At 34.8% G+C, this 14,119-nt stretch overlaps 1 protein-coding gene across 8 annotated transcripts in view; it reads left to right on the top strand.

The window, feature by feature from the left end:
• LOC118192469 (serine/threonine-protein kinase ICK-like) overlaps positions 1-14,119 on the top strand; it is a 148,307-nt gene that overhangs the window by 104,146 nt on the left and 30,042 nt on the right. For all 8 annotated transcript variants that reach the window (XM_035363453.2, XM_035363449.2, XM_035363456.2 and 5 more), the window contains 2 exons: positions 7,066-7,237; positions 11,885-12,052. In XM_035363453.2, the coding sequence (XP_035219344.1) occupies positions 7,066-7,237; positions 11,885-12,052 (340 nt within the window). The remainder of the gene's footprint in view (positions 1-7,065; positions 7,238-11,884; positions 12,053-14,119) is intronic.

Raw genomic sequence — 14,119 nt, 5'->3', positions numbered from 1 at the left:
ATCCTCTGATGCATTGGATCGTGGTTTGTCCACCTCACTACCGCTGCATTGCCAACCAATCACAGCTGTAGTTCCTATTACTGTTAGAGTTCCCTTTTTTGAACATTCATTGTGAATACTGTATTGCTGCAAAGAAGCACTTTGCGTTGATTTTGTACATAAACACATTTTCCTCTTGTGTCATTTTTTTGTGTTCCTGCCGTAACCCGTCACTTTAGACCCTACATTCCTAAACAGAAAATGCATGTTTCAGTACACTCCACAACCCCTCCAAGTTTGTCCCATGATCTATGAAACACACTGTATATACAAAACAACTTATCACCTCTGGTGCTTTAATGGCTTATTGGAACCTTAAAGTAGTATATTAACTGGGTTACAGCCCCTGGAACTGTACATAAAGCTATGACATTGACTGCATTAAGCAGAGCCTGACTAACTTTCAACACTTACCAACCGTGCCTACATTAAGCCTTTCAGGTTTTTTCTAATCAGCATGTGTGTCTCTAGGCAAGCAGCAGCAGTGACAAACATTCAGTCTTTTGTTATGAATTATACTGATTATGATCTTACTTTTCGTTTTAATCTATGCCATTTGACATAAAATCTACCCGCTATTTACTAAACCTCTAGACTGACCAAGTGTGTGACAAAATGAGACATAAAAAAAATCAACATAAAGCTGTTAGTAAAACGTAAATGTCATTTATCTTCTTTCAAATATGACCAACTATTATAAGTGTAAAATATTTAATACTACTTAACAAGTTGCATAAAGTTTATTTTATTCTGAAACTTATTAATAATTATGTTAGTTAATTCATGCTTAGTAATAATGCATACTACTTAGGGATCTATTTTATTTTTAGGATGGTATTACAAAAATGAAATTCAGGCATAGAATAATATTTTAAATTTAATTTATTCAGTTCCCATTTGCTCATAGGTCCTTAAATGTTTTTACTAATGGTCCTTAAAAGTACTTAATTTCCGTGGGCAGAAATGCATACGAACCCTGTATATTATTTCGCTTCGCTAGCAGTGTTACTTTTTTATAGCATATTTTTGTTGTTGTTGACTATTGTTCACTTTTCTGACTTATAGTCAGCCCAAGCCCACGAAATTCATCGTGGCAAGGAGTGCAAGATATGCCTTTCGTTGGCAACAGCCTTGAGCACATTACAGGTGACAGTTCGATTTAGCTCAGTTTTGCCGCCAATTTTGATGGAGAGAGCACCCTGGGGGAGGAGGGTTCAAAGGTCTCCCATCCTTCTTCCCTTACCACCAACCTTTTGAGAGGACTTTTGCCTCACATATTTAGAGTGCCCCTATGCCGCATGGACACTATACATTTACAAACATCCATGTCTTCTCCTGGCATTTCGGCACAGCAGTCAGCAATGCTAACGACTATACTGGTTGGGCGGCTTTTTATAACATAAATGTATGTATAATTGTTCAGTCAATATGTCTGAGTGTAGGTTTTAATGAAGCACAAAATATTTGCATATTTAGACAAAAGATAAAATGTAATTTTTTTTGTTTTTTTATATTATTATTTTAATATTGCTTCATTTTAAATGTTAACCATAAGCAATGTCCCTTTAATATCGTCACTATATAAAGGCGCTCGTTTGACATTTGCACGACGGCGCCGATTAGGCTTGGCACGGGCCTGCACATATCATAGGCTGACATGCCCTGTTCATCTATTTTGTGGAGCTCAAGAAAAGTCCCATTAAAACGTTTGTTTTACTTACATCAAATATTCTCTTTTGGTAGGCAGCATCATTTTGTACTATGTATAACTATCAACAACACCAAAAACCAACAACAAAATTATTATTTTTGTATTTTTGAACATCATTTATAATGCTGCTTGTTTCAGCACTTACATTTCACTCTCATCATTGCTTTTTGTAGGCTACTTATTATCATTATTTCCTGGTGTATTAAAAAATGTTGTTTTCCTAAAATGTTCAAATTCTGTTATTCTTAAAAGCCTTAGCTTCGAAAATCATCCAGGGTAATGTATTTACTTCTCATAAAAGTTCTCGTAAATTTGAGGTTTCATTTTTGGTAAAGAAAAACAATTCTGTTGCTTATGCTGAAGAAAACATAGAACCTGAAAAGTTTGTAATGTTCCTTTTAGTTTCAGTAAGGGATGTCAGTAGTCACAAAATGAGTGACCCAGTTTTTTCAAGAAAATTCATGAATAAAATAATTCATTTTTAAATGAGTGGGAAACATAAAGTGTGTGTGTGGGGGGGAAAGGATTAATTCACGAAACTGCAGTGATACAGTTCATACCTAAAACAAAATTAATGCGAGTGCAAAGTGAAAACATAGCAGAGAAAAAGGGATAAATGTTAAGGAAATTTTCTGAAGTACAGAGGATTCCTTTAATAAAAGTGTATGAAAATTCTTGACATCAATTGCATATCTACTGATGATATTACTTTCAAAATAATTTTTCTGGTCTTAAAAATTAAAGCAAAAATAAGTAAATATGATATTTTAGTATCCCATTAGTAAGTTTTTTGCCTATGAATGTCTATGCTACTTGTCTATGTCATTGAGTTCCACACGTGCATTATTAGCAACTATGGAGAATTCTAGAATTAAAATCTTGGATTTATTAAAAAAAAGTGCTGCATCCTTCAGCTTTCTTCCCCCCCCCCCCATTTTAAACACTAGGAAAATTTCAACAAATGCCTTGAATGAAATCTTATTTGTGTTTATTATAAAGAAACCATTTATGACGAGTCTTCAAAAGGTGAAGTATTCTGATTTCAAACTTTAAAGTTATGCCTCATTATGCCTTTAAAGTTTGAAATCACAGTTTGAAAAGAGGGGGACAAAGGTAGTCTGTATGTAAATATTAACTGTATAAATTCAATTTTAATTTTAAAAAGTGGGAAATATCGACCCAAAAGTTTAGATTGATCTACAATTAAATATTTTCAGATCCACGATCTGGTTTGAATATAATAATAATAATAATAATAATAATAATAATAATAATAATAATAATATGCTGTGCCATATGTGCATAAAAGGCTGTATAATTTCATTAATAAAATAAAATTGCTTTCTCAACCAAAATATATTCTTAATGTAGTGTGCTTTTGTTAGTGTATTATTAATGTAGTGTGCTTTTGTTAGTGTATTATTAATGTAGTGTGCTTTGCCAAATACTAAATGTGCTAATTTTGAAAATGGTGTAGAAAACTGATCACCCTACAAAGTTGTAAGAATTTAAAATGATTACATTACTCATTCAGTTTATTTAGAATGAATAAAATCATTGATTCAAAATATATACATGCAAGTTTTGATTTATATATTTTAGTTATATTTTTACTGTTCATACAGTCTGTTGTTTTGGTCTCATGTGAATAATGTATTTTTCATAATTTTTTGTAAGCTCTTTTTTTAATCACTTAGACTGGGAGTCATAGCATTAAAATTTTCTTAGACTGAATAATATTTCTCACATTTTTCAATTAATATTTTTTTGTAATAAATAAATATTTTCTAGTCTTATTTTTTCAAATTTTTTGTGCCTTATTTTAAAGTTATACTGATGAAACTGCAATAAATGGAATTTTATATGGACATAATATGTAATAATATTATATGGACATAATATGTAATATTGTTTATGAGAATAAAAACCTATTTGAAGTTTTTCATTTATGTAAATAAATAGAAAGAATGTATTATACACTCATTTTTGTGTATGTGTGCATGTGTGTATGTATGAGAGAGAGAGAGAAAGGAAAGAAAAAGATTAATTCAGTAGTGGAAAATTAACCCCAACTTTTTTTTTTTGGTGTGTGTAAGAGACAGAGAGAGAAAGACCAAAAAAGATCATTTCACAAATGGAAAATTAACTTGATAACTAAAAGATTTCACAATATGTATGATAATATTACTCTCAACATCATTTCTAGTATCCTATGTGAAATATTTGGTTTTAATATGCTTAAATATAACCTAAAGGGAATCCAGTATTATCCCTTTTTGAGTGTATTTTGATACTTATAATAACAGTAGGAACTCCCATACTATTCCATCAACTAGTTGGCTAGCATTAAACCATCAAACTTGGCAGAGATATCACCAAAGATGTACCAATCATTCTTATGGAATTCTGAAGGAATGGATACCTGTTTATTAATAAACAATAAGTTTACAACCAGCATTTTTTTTGGGAGGGCACTTCATAAAAAGGCTTTTAGCATTTTCTATTATTTTGATAGATCACCTGATATTAGCGGAAGCTCTGTTTAAAATGCTATGAGTACAGATTTTCTGTAGATAATTTTTTTATTCTGTTATTATTTTGTCGGCCATATTCAGCTGACCATATTGTGCCCATTTATAAACACTCTTTTATGGCAGGGTGCCATAATCCACTGCTTGCTGTTATGTTAAAGACAGGAACTGAATTTTAATCAAGTTTTCAAAATCCAAGGAAAAAATGCGGCAATAGCAGCTAATTTATATATTTGCTCATTTAAACAAGAAGTGACGTATCTAGAACAAATCAGGTTTGTAACAAATGAAAGCACAGATGTTATGATCACACTTATCCACAACTGTCTGTAAATCATGTTACTTGTCGATGGGTTAATATGCAAGTACCTTATACAGTCAAAAGTCTTTAATCCGGACTCGTCGGGACTTCGGCAATTCCGGATTATCGGTTTTTCCGGATTATACAGGGGTTGGACAAAAATATGGAAACACCTTTAAAAAAACATGTTTCTTTGTTTCTTTGCTTAATATGGTGTAGGAAACCCTTTGGCATCCAAAACAGCTTGCAGTCTTCTCGGAATGGATAAATACAGTTCCTGTATGTTTGCCAAGGGAATATTATACCATTCTTCCTGCAAAATGGTGGCAAGTTCAGATAACGATGTTGGCGGTGGATAACGAGAACGCACTTTCCGTTCCAATGTAGACCACAAAGGTTCGATAATATTCAGGTCTGGTGACTGTGGTGGCCAGGGGAGATGGGACAACTCATCCTCGTGCTCAGGAAACCAGTCCTGGACAATGTGAGCTGTGTGAACAGGGGCTTTGTCATCTTGGAAGACACCATCACCATCGGGGAATAACGTTTGTACCATGGGATGAACTTGATCGGCCAAAATGTTCACATAAGCCTTGGCAGTCATGTGCCCTGACACAGTTATCATGGGGCTAGCAGAGAACCACGATATGGCTGCCCAAACCATAACAGAACCCCCGCCATGTTTCACTCTTGGCAACAAGCAGTCTGTATTATAGGCTTGAGATGGCGTTCTCCAGACGTAAACTCGGCCAGAAGTGGGAAACAATGTGAAAGAAGACTCGTCAGACCATATTACTCGCTTCCACTGCTCTATGGTCCAGGCTTTATGACTTAAACACCACCTTTTCCTGTTACGGGCATTAGCATCACTGATGAGTGGCTTCTCAATTGCAGCACGGCCAACAATTCCCTGTTTATGAAGCTCCCTTCTAATTGTTTTGGTACTCGCAGGGTTCGGTAACACAACATTCATTTCAGCAGTAACTTTTTCAGCTGTGGTCTTCTTATTTTTCGTCACAATTGCCCTTAATGATCGTCTGTCACGATCACTCAGGACACACTTTCGTCCGGGCTGTGATTTAACAGATGATCTTTTTCCGCTTTTCAAATATGCCGAATAAATCTTCGATACAGTACCTCTTGAAACACTAAACACCTCGGCTACCTCTGCTTACGGAAGCACCTACCATACGTGCTCCAACAATTTGCCCACGTTCGAAGTCTGTTAACTGTGACATAATGCAATGACAACCTCACATAACAGTACTCCGATAACAACTGAACTGTTTAGCACATTTACGAAGTTGTATAGGTGGCGTCAGTAGTCAAAAATGCCAGCGCCAACTACATATTTCATTAAAATCAATCTTTCTTTTCAAACATGCATTTCACAAGGTGTTTCCATATTTTTGTCCATCCACTATAGATCATCAGTTTAAATCTGGTAAGATGGCATGCAGAAATTGTAAAATTAAAAATATGAAACCGTAATTTATGAAATAAAGAGCAATTATGATCTAAAGGGTATATAAATTTACAAAAAAAGCTTAATATTTATTTGTTTACTTTATTAAACATTTCTTTCAACGCGCGCATGCGTAAAGCATACATTACGCATAGTCGAAATTAGAAAATTGCAACCAGAAAACTATTTGATGTGTATTCGTGATATTTATAATGACAAGGAATTTCATTTAAATCATATCAAAGTCGGAGTACATCGAGATGAAATAGTACATTTAGTAAGGAATTTTAAGTCAAATAAAATAAAAACATCTGCCCTGAAGATAAGGATAGTGCTGACAGATCAACTTCCAGTTCATTGCTCGCTGCGGCGTCCTCCCCTCTGCAGAGCAGCGTGAACTTGATAATCAGATTTCGGAATGGTTAGAGAAACAAAGGATATGCTTTTATCCATTTTTTTTGCAGCAATTCCACTTTTTGTTTGATGGACATTGAAATATGCTTTTGCTTTGTAGATCCTTTGGCAGCTCCAGAATCTGAAATTCTTTTTGACATAATTGAAAGTTCAAGCTTACTTTTATAAAATTGCTCTAACAGTCTGCAAAAAATAATAAGCCGGGTCCAATTAGAAGGTTAAGGAACAACGCAATCTGCAATATTAACTGAAATAGATAATTAGATAATTTTAGCTTAGCTTATACTGTCCGTTATACATTAAACGCGCATGCATAAACATATTATGCACATGCGTAAAGGTGTCATGCGCATGCGTAGACGCATTATGCGTTTATGCATGCGCAAAATGTTTGTAGCTTTGAGGTCCGTATTATAGATCATTCCAGATTATGGACGTCCGGATTAAAGACTTTTGACTGTAGTATAACTAAATCATATATTTTAAATGCTACATTAAATAAAGATTTTTTATAATTAGAGTATTATATTTATAAGATTGTATTTCTTTTTCTTATTGAAATTCTTATGAAGAATTATAAAAGTTGCATTTAAATATTTTATAGGTATAGAGCCCCAGAAGTTTTGTTAAGGGCAACAAATTATAATTCACCTATTGATATGTGGGCTGTAGGATGTATAATGGCCGAGTTATATACCCTTCAACCATTATTTCCTGGAAGAACTGAAATAGACCAAATTTTTCGAATATGTTCTATTCTGGGAACTCCTGACCAGGTTAGTGCATTTGATCAACAGCTTTGAATTTATCAGTTTATATTTATTCATATATTTTATAACATTTGCAACTACATTTTATTTTTTTTAATTATATGCATTAAGTAAAATTATGAGTGACTTACTTGTTACATTTTAAATATTATTATTGTTGGCAATTTATCTTTTATACATTTTAGATGAAAATCTGTGTTCTTTTATAGTAAAAACATGTAGTTTTCTTAGAGCATAATTGTTGGTTTCTAAAGAAGTTGATTAGTTCATCATTTCAAGAAAAGAATCTACAAAGTATCTGTTTTAAAGTATTTAATGAAACTGAGAAACTTATATGTAATAATGTGTTCTGTGGTTTCACTGGTTTACTTTTGTAAAGAAAACAACTTAATATAGTAATTTATATTTTTGCTATATTTTAGAGTATGTGCTGGTAAAATATAAAAGAGTATTATGGTTAAAAAAAATCACAAATAGGCTAATTTTTATTTATTGATAATAAAATACAGAAAATAATTACTTACTGTAGATCCTTTTGAAAGCTATCCCTTCCTGCATTGCCAGCCTTCTTTCTGGCTTAGTCATTAATCAATGTTATTGTTAAAAAATAAAGAAATAGTTAATAAACATATGCATTCAAAAAAATATGAAAGCTCAGAAAACAGAACATTGAGCTTACGAATTCACATGAAAATAATGTAATTTCAAATACTAAAACACAAAAATTTCCTACCTCAGCGAGTTTTCAAACATTTTAATCTCTTAGTTCAAATGACATCACATGTAAATGCTGTTCTAAATGGCGAAGCAAGTAAGACTGTTATTCTGGCAAAGCAAAGAATTGATTGTTAAGATATCTTAAGTAATTCTGTTAGAAAATCATGAAAATTCAAATTTTAAAATGCAAAAATAAAACAAAGCTTATTGCTGGTAGAAAATCGTAGCTTTAAGATGCTATACCATATATTCCAGCATATAAGACACACTTTTAGTACACAAATTAAGAGGGAAATTTACTGCTGTGTGTAATATATCAGATAAAAAAAGATAGATTAAAAAATAAGGGAAAGATGATAGTAAAAAAATTAGATTTCTACATGTACTTAAATGGTGTTTATTTAAAAGAAATAACATATCTTATGAACGTAAAAATGTTCCTTATCGGATAACAAAAAGTTCATCATACACTGGTGTGCAAAAATTAAAGACGAAGTCGAAAAATTAGCATATCAACTGAACGAAGAGGCAGAGCGGACAGAAAGACCAACCAGGAGATTAAGTAAGGTGATGTACAGTAGCGCATGCACAGATATGCAGGTAGACGTAATGAGGGAGTGTCTGAGTAGTATAAAGCATGTTGTCGGTGTAAGATCAGTATTTCTGGCAAAGAGATTGCACGCCGTATAGCAGTTAAAATCACACCGAGTTGCTGCCTCAGCAAGAAATGGCGAATAATCAGTCTGTTAGACGACATCTGGATGCTTTTACCCGAGGTCAAATCATTGGAAGTTGGAGGAAGGCCGCAGTGTGACAAGTGTGGCTGCAGAGTTCGGAATTGCTCACAACATCGTTTCACGACTTTGGAGACAATTTCAAACTACAGGAACAGCTATCCGGGGGTTTAGTAGTGGTCATTCACGAGGAAACACACCCGCAGATGACCGGTATAGTGCCTTACAGGCCAGAAGAAACAGGCGGCAGGCAGCGGGAGAAATCGCTAGATACACGACACAGGCGACTGGACGACCGATATCGTGTTTTACCGTGGCCAGAAGACTGCATGGTGGTGGTCTGTTTGCACGACGCCCTGTACGGTGTGTACCTCTAACGCCTGCCCATCGGAGAAGGCGTTCTCTGTGGTGCCGGGAACACCGGAATTGGAGAGACAATGAATGGGGACGAGTACTCTTTACAGATGAGAGCAGATTCAGTCTGAGTAGCGATTCTCATCACATACTCATCTGGAGAGAGCGGGGAAGCCGCAATCATCCCTCGAACATCATTGAAAGGGACAGGTATGGAGGTGGCGGTGTTCTCGTTTGGGGAGGCATCATGCTTGGTAGTCGTACAGACCTTCACATCTTCGACGCAGGTTCACTCAACGGGACCCGTTATTGTAACGAGATTCTTCTTCCATATGTGCGTCTTTTTAGAGGCACTATGGGTCCGCAGTTCCCTTTCATGGACGACAATGCACCATGTCATAGCACAGTAGCTGCCGAACAGCTCTTAGAGAGTGAGGATATTGAACGTATGGATTGGCCGGCACGATCTCCGGATCTCAATCCCATCGAGCATGTATGGGATTTTCTAGGCAGACGCTTGGCAGCTGCCTAGAAATAAAGCTTCTTTTTATTCCTCTGATTTCTCTTTTAGTAAGTGTTGCTTACATTACTCATGTCCTTACGTATTGGGGATCTTACGGTATTAAATGTTTTGTTTGGAAAGCTTTTGTACAAAGTTATATTGAAAAAACCGTCTCATCCTTAATTTTTGCACACCAGTGTATTCTTCTTTTGTTATATCTTCAAGTACATGATCGAATTCTGTTTCATCTTCACTATTATTATTACTCTTATCCATAAATAAATAATTGTCTTCCATTATGTCTAGATTGTTAGATATGCTACATATTTTTAAATTATGTCGGGTGTAATTTCATTTTATTTATAATCCACTCGTACACTATTTGTTGACTGGCATGATGCATTTGGGCTCCTTTTGCAATTGCTTTTTCATCTTCTAACATTCACATATTCTATTGTTGGTTTAAATTTCTTTGAATGGTTTATTAAGACACACAACTAATGATGTTAATCTGCCTGAAATAACTGTCATGTGTGTGTTAGTCTTTTATCAATTTTGTCATATTATCCATTAAAAGGAATCTGAACGAGTCCCAAGCTAAAGGACTTTCTGGATTTTTAAGGCAACAGGACACTTTTGCCAAACCCACAATTTTACACCATTTTCATCCATTTATCCTTTCTCATAAACATGAATGAAAACATCAGTCGAAAAATTACATTTCGGCGGCATCTTATAATGATAACCATGAGTTTTAATTTTTTACCGTATGGCTAAACAGGAAAACACTACAATAAGGTGAGATTTTTTGTGACTTGTTATTTTTATGTGATTTATTTTTGTTCCTTTCACATCAGTTGTTTTATTTTCTGTCATATCAAACATTATTGGAGTTTCATTCATATTTCCAATTTGTGACTGTGCATTTCCCCCCCTTCATAGATACATAACATACTTCTGGGAACTTATCAATTTGTTGCCAAAATCTTTTAGAAAAGTTTGTGAAACTTTTTTTTTCCTCATAGAGCTAAATTATTCCATGCCATAAATTTACTACATCAGCTGAGTTGCTTTAAAGGTTCCAATTTCATTTGCATTCTTTTTTGTCCACATTAAGGCTAATAAATGTACACATTCATGTTACAATTAATCCATTCTGATGATTTTCTACGACCCAGTTTGCAAAACTTTCTTCTAGGAAACACGTTTATTCTTAGGCATATTAATTATTATGATTTATTTATTTTTTTTTCCACATCTACGGAGCTTTCACCAATACCAAACATCCTTGCTGCAGCATGATTTTGATTTTCTTTTGCAAATTGAATGACTTCGCATTTGAAACCAGCACTGTATTTGTTTTGTTTGGCAGAAGCTATATTTAACATATTTATAGCTGTATTTCAATTAAAGCAAATGTCATTTGCTAAAGCCTTCATTGTTCACTTCTAAATCACTGCTTCAAATGATTACAGGGGGGAAAAAAAATCTGACTCTTAATTCCTCAAATTTATTTGGGTCAGACGTGCATTCTTGCCCTAAATTGTGTCCTGCTTTTCATAAAAATCTAGAATAACAGTCTTGTGCACACCTGTATTGAATATTACCCGTGTTTTTTCAGCATTATTTATTCCCTCAAGCATCCCCTCCCCCGCACACATATTGTTACCCTTATTGTTTGTATTTTTAGTATACCATTGTTCAATAGCCTGGGACAAATCTTCAGATGAAGGTCTTCAAAAGATAAGAGCATTAAACACATGTACATTTCAGGTTTCTTTATCAATGAAATAATGTTCATTATGTGGAGAATATACTTAATTTTTTTTTAATATTTGCATTGTTTTCTTATTTTGTAACTTTTGTTTTAAAATTTATAAAAATTCCAGTTTTTAAAATCAAGAGTGAAGCATATTTTGTTTTAAACAGATATGCCTATTGCAATTGTGCAACAAAAAATTATATCTCTAAAAATGGCAGAAAATTTCAAAAATTTGTTAAATATGCACATTATATATATTTATATTTAAAAAACTGAAAGTCAAAATTTGAGTATTTGATGCTAACCCTTTCCATGCAATGAACTCGTAGACTTACTAACAGATTCTTCATTTTATTGTAACAAAGATTGTCTGAATATTTAAAGCTTAGAATATGTTAAAAGTTTCTATCACTAATGTAAGTATTTCTCTATTATATTTTATCTAAATAATTAGTTATAAATTACAGTGATATTGCAAGATTATTACATTATTGCAGTATTAGATTTGGCATTTTTTTTACTTCTAATTTTATATTGAAATGAATTGCTTTTATATAGTTCATATTATAAAATTTGTTTTCTAGAGAGATTGGCCTGAAGGATATCGACTTGCTTTAGCAATGAATTTCAAATTCCCACATTTTACAGAATCTTCCTTGCACTCAGTTGTTAGGAATATTAGTCCAGAGGGTTTTTCTTTGTTGAAGGATCTGCTTCGATGGAACCCCGACAAAAGGCCAACTGCTGTAATGGTATGCACTTTATTATTTTTTTGGGGGGGGAGGGCAAAACTTTAGCTAAAAAAATTTCCAAACTTTTTTGTTCTCTAGACCACTTGCTGAATTTTTCTCATTCCAAAACTTGTGAGGCGATGTAATATTAATGCTTGAGCATTCCAAAACAGGGTGAAATTCTGCGGGTAAAGTTTTACCATTCCAAAACACTCAGGTGAAAGAAAAATGTATGGAAATGTCACGTGATAAGTGAGAAATTTATCCGATATGGTGAAAATTTATCTAATAGTAACAGCTGTCAGGTGAAGTTTTGCACTGTCTGAGTGGTTCTAGAATGCTACCCTAATATTGAATTTAAAAAAATACATCAACTTCAAAAGTGCTTTTGACACCGTACACACACACACATCACTTTGATAGTTATTTACTGTAGAGTGGAAAATTTTGAAATAAAAAAGTGTGCAAAGTTTTAATTCATATACCTCTATTAATCAAAGTGCACAAAATGCATATTTATTAATATTATTACAAAAAATAAGTACACACATACATACACACATACTTTGGCCAATGATTTCCAATCTCCCCTCCCCCTAAGAATAGTGGCAACTGTACTGAAATCCCATTTCATGGTGTATTAAAGTAGAAAAGCTGTCAAAAACTTTCTTGTAAAATAGTCCATAATGCATGATAAGTAACAGGTATGCCTATCTAGAGCCATAATTGCTGATATCCCTTTTAAAACTAAATGTTAAATTAAGGCTTATTCCTGTCAGTTGTTTTTGTAAAGTGATACTCAATTCTTCAATGTCACTCTATAGATTGTTAATTCATTGTGGTATTTCCACAGTCTAAACATCCTCAAACCTGGTTTTAAAGTCTATGTGGTGGGCATTTAAATGTTGAACGCAAGGTGAAATATCTTCATCGTGGCAGTTTGTAACAAACTGGGAAACGAAAAATTCTCACTGTCCAACATTTTGCTTAGTTATGTTAATGCAGGTGAAAGAAAAGCTGCAGTGATGGACTATAGATTGTCACTCTATAGATTGTTAATTCATTGTGGTACACTTACGTTTGTGAAAATTGCAACACCAAGAAGGAATCGTCATAATTGAATGCAATTTAATACACAGTTGAGTGGTAGTGGTACAAATAAATGATTAAATGTTCAAAGCAAACAAACAAGAACAAGAGATCAGAATCAGTATTTTGTGTGGCCACCACGCGCCGCAATAAGTGCTGCTACACGACGTGGCATGAAGTCAAACAAAGTTTGAATGTCTGACTGAGGAAGAGCATTCCATATCGTTTGTACGCGTACCCAAAGTTCATCTGCAGACGCAACAGGACGAGGATCACGAGCAAGACGCCGACCAATGACATCCCACACATGTTCAATTGGCGACATATCCGGGGAACACGCAGGCCAAGGAAGAAGCTGTACCTGCTGCGCTGCAAAGAAGGATTTAACAATCCGAGCAGTATGAGGGCGGGCATTGTCCTGTTGAAATACAGCGCCTGGCAAGCTTTGAAGGAAGGGAACAGCTTCGGGCTGTAGAACTTCACGGATATACCGGTTGCTGTTCAGATTGCCCACAATTCGTAGCAATTGAGATCGTCTATGATATGCTATGGCGCCCCAGACCATAACTCCGGGTGTTCGTCCACTGTGGCGTTCGATAATGCACTCCGGAAGGTGGCATTCACCGGCATAGCGTCTGACACGAATGTGGCCATCATGGTACCACAAATTAAAGCGGGATTCGTCAGAAAACACGACATGCTGCCAATCAGCACGCCAGTCTCTATGCTGATTGGCCCATTGTAGCCGCAGGCGGCGATGGTCGTGCGTTAGGGGGATCCTGTATAAAGGAGTCCGTGCGCACAGTCCACACTGCAGCAGACGTCTACGAATTCATGAAGCACACAATGAAACACCTGTAGCTATTGACCACAGTGCTGCCAATTGTCTAGAGGAAGCTGTACGATCCGTCCGCGCCATGCGGACCAGGTGTCTATCATCGCGAGCTGACGTCACATTTCGGGGTCCACTCCCGGATTTCCGAGTTGTCCGACACTCGT

Source organism: Stegodyphus dumicola, chromosome 7 (genome assembly GCF_044657685.1).
Source record: "Stegodyphus dumicola isolate Sdum_Otavi_A_Nest chromosome 7, ASM4465768v1".
In the NCBI taxonomy this organism is placed as follows: domain Eukaryota; kingdom Metazoa; phylum Arthropoda; class Arachnida; order Araneae; family Eresidae; genus Stegodyphus; species Stegodyphus dumicola.
This window is presented reverse-complemented; position numbering and strand designations above follow the sequence as displayed.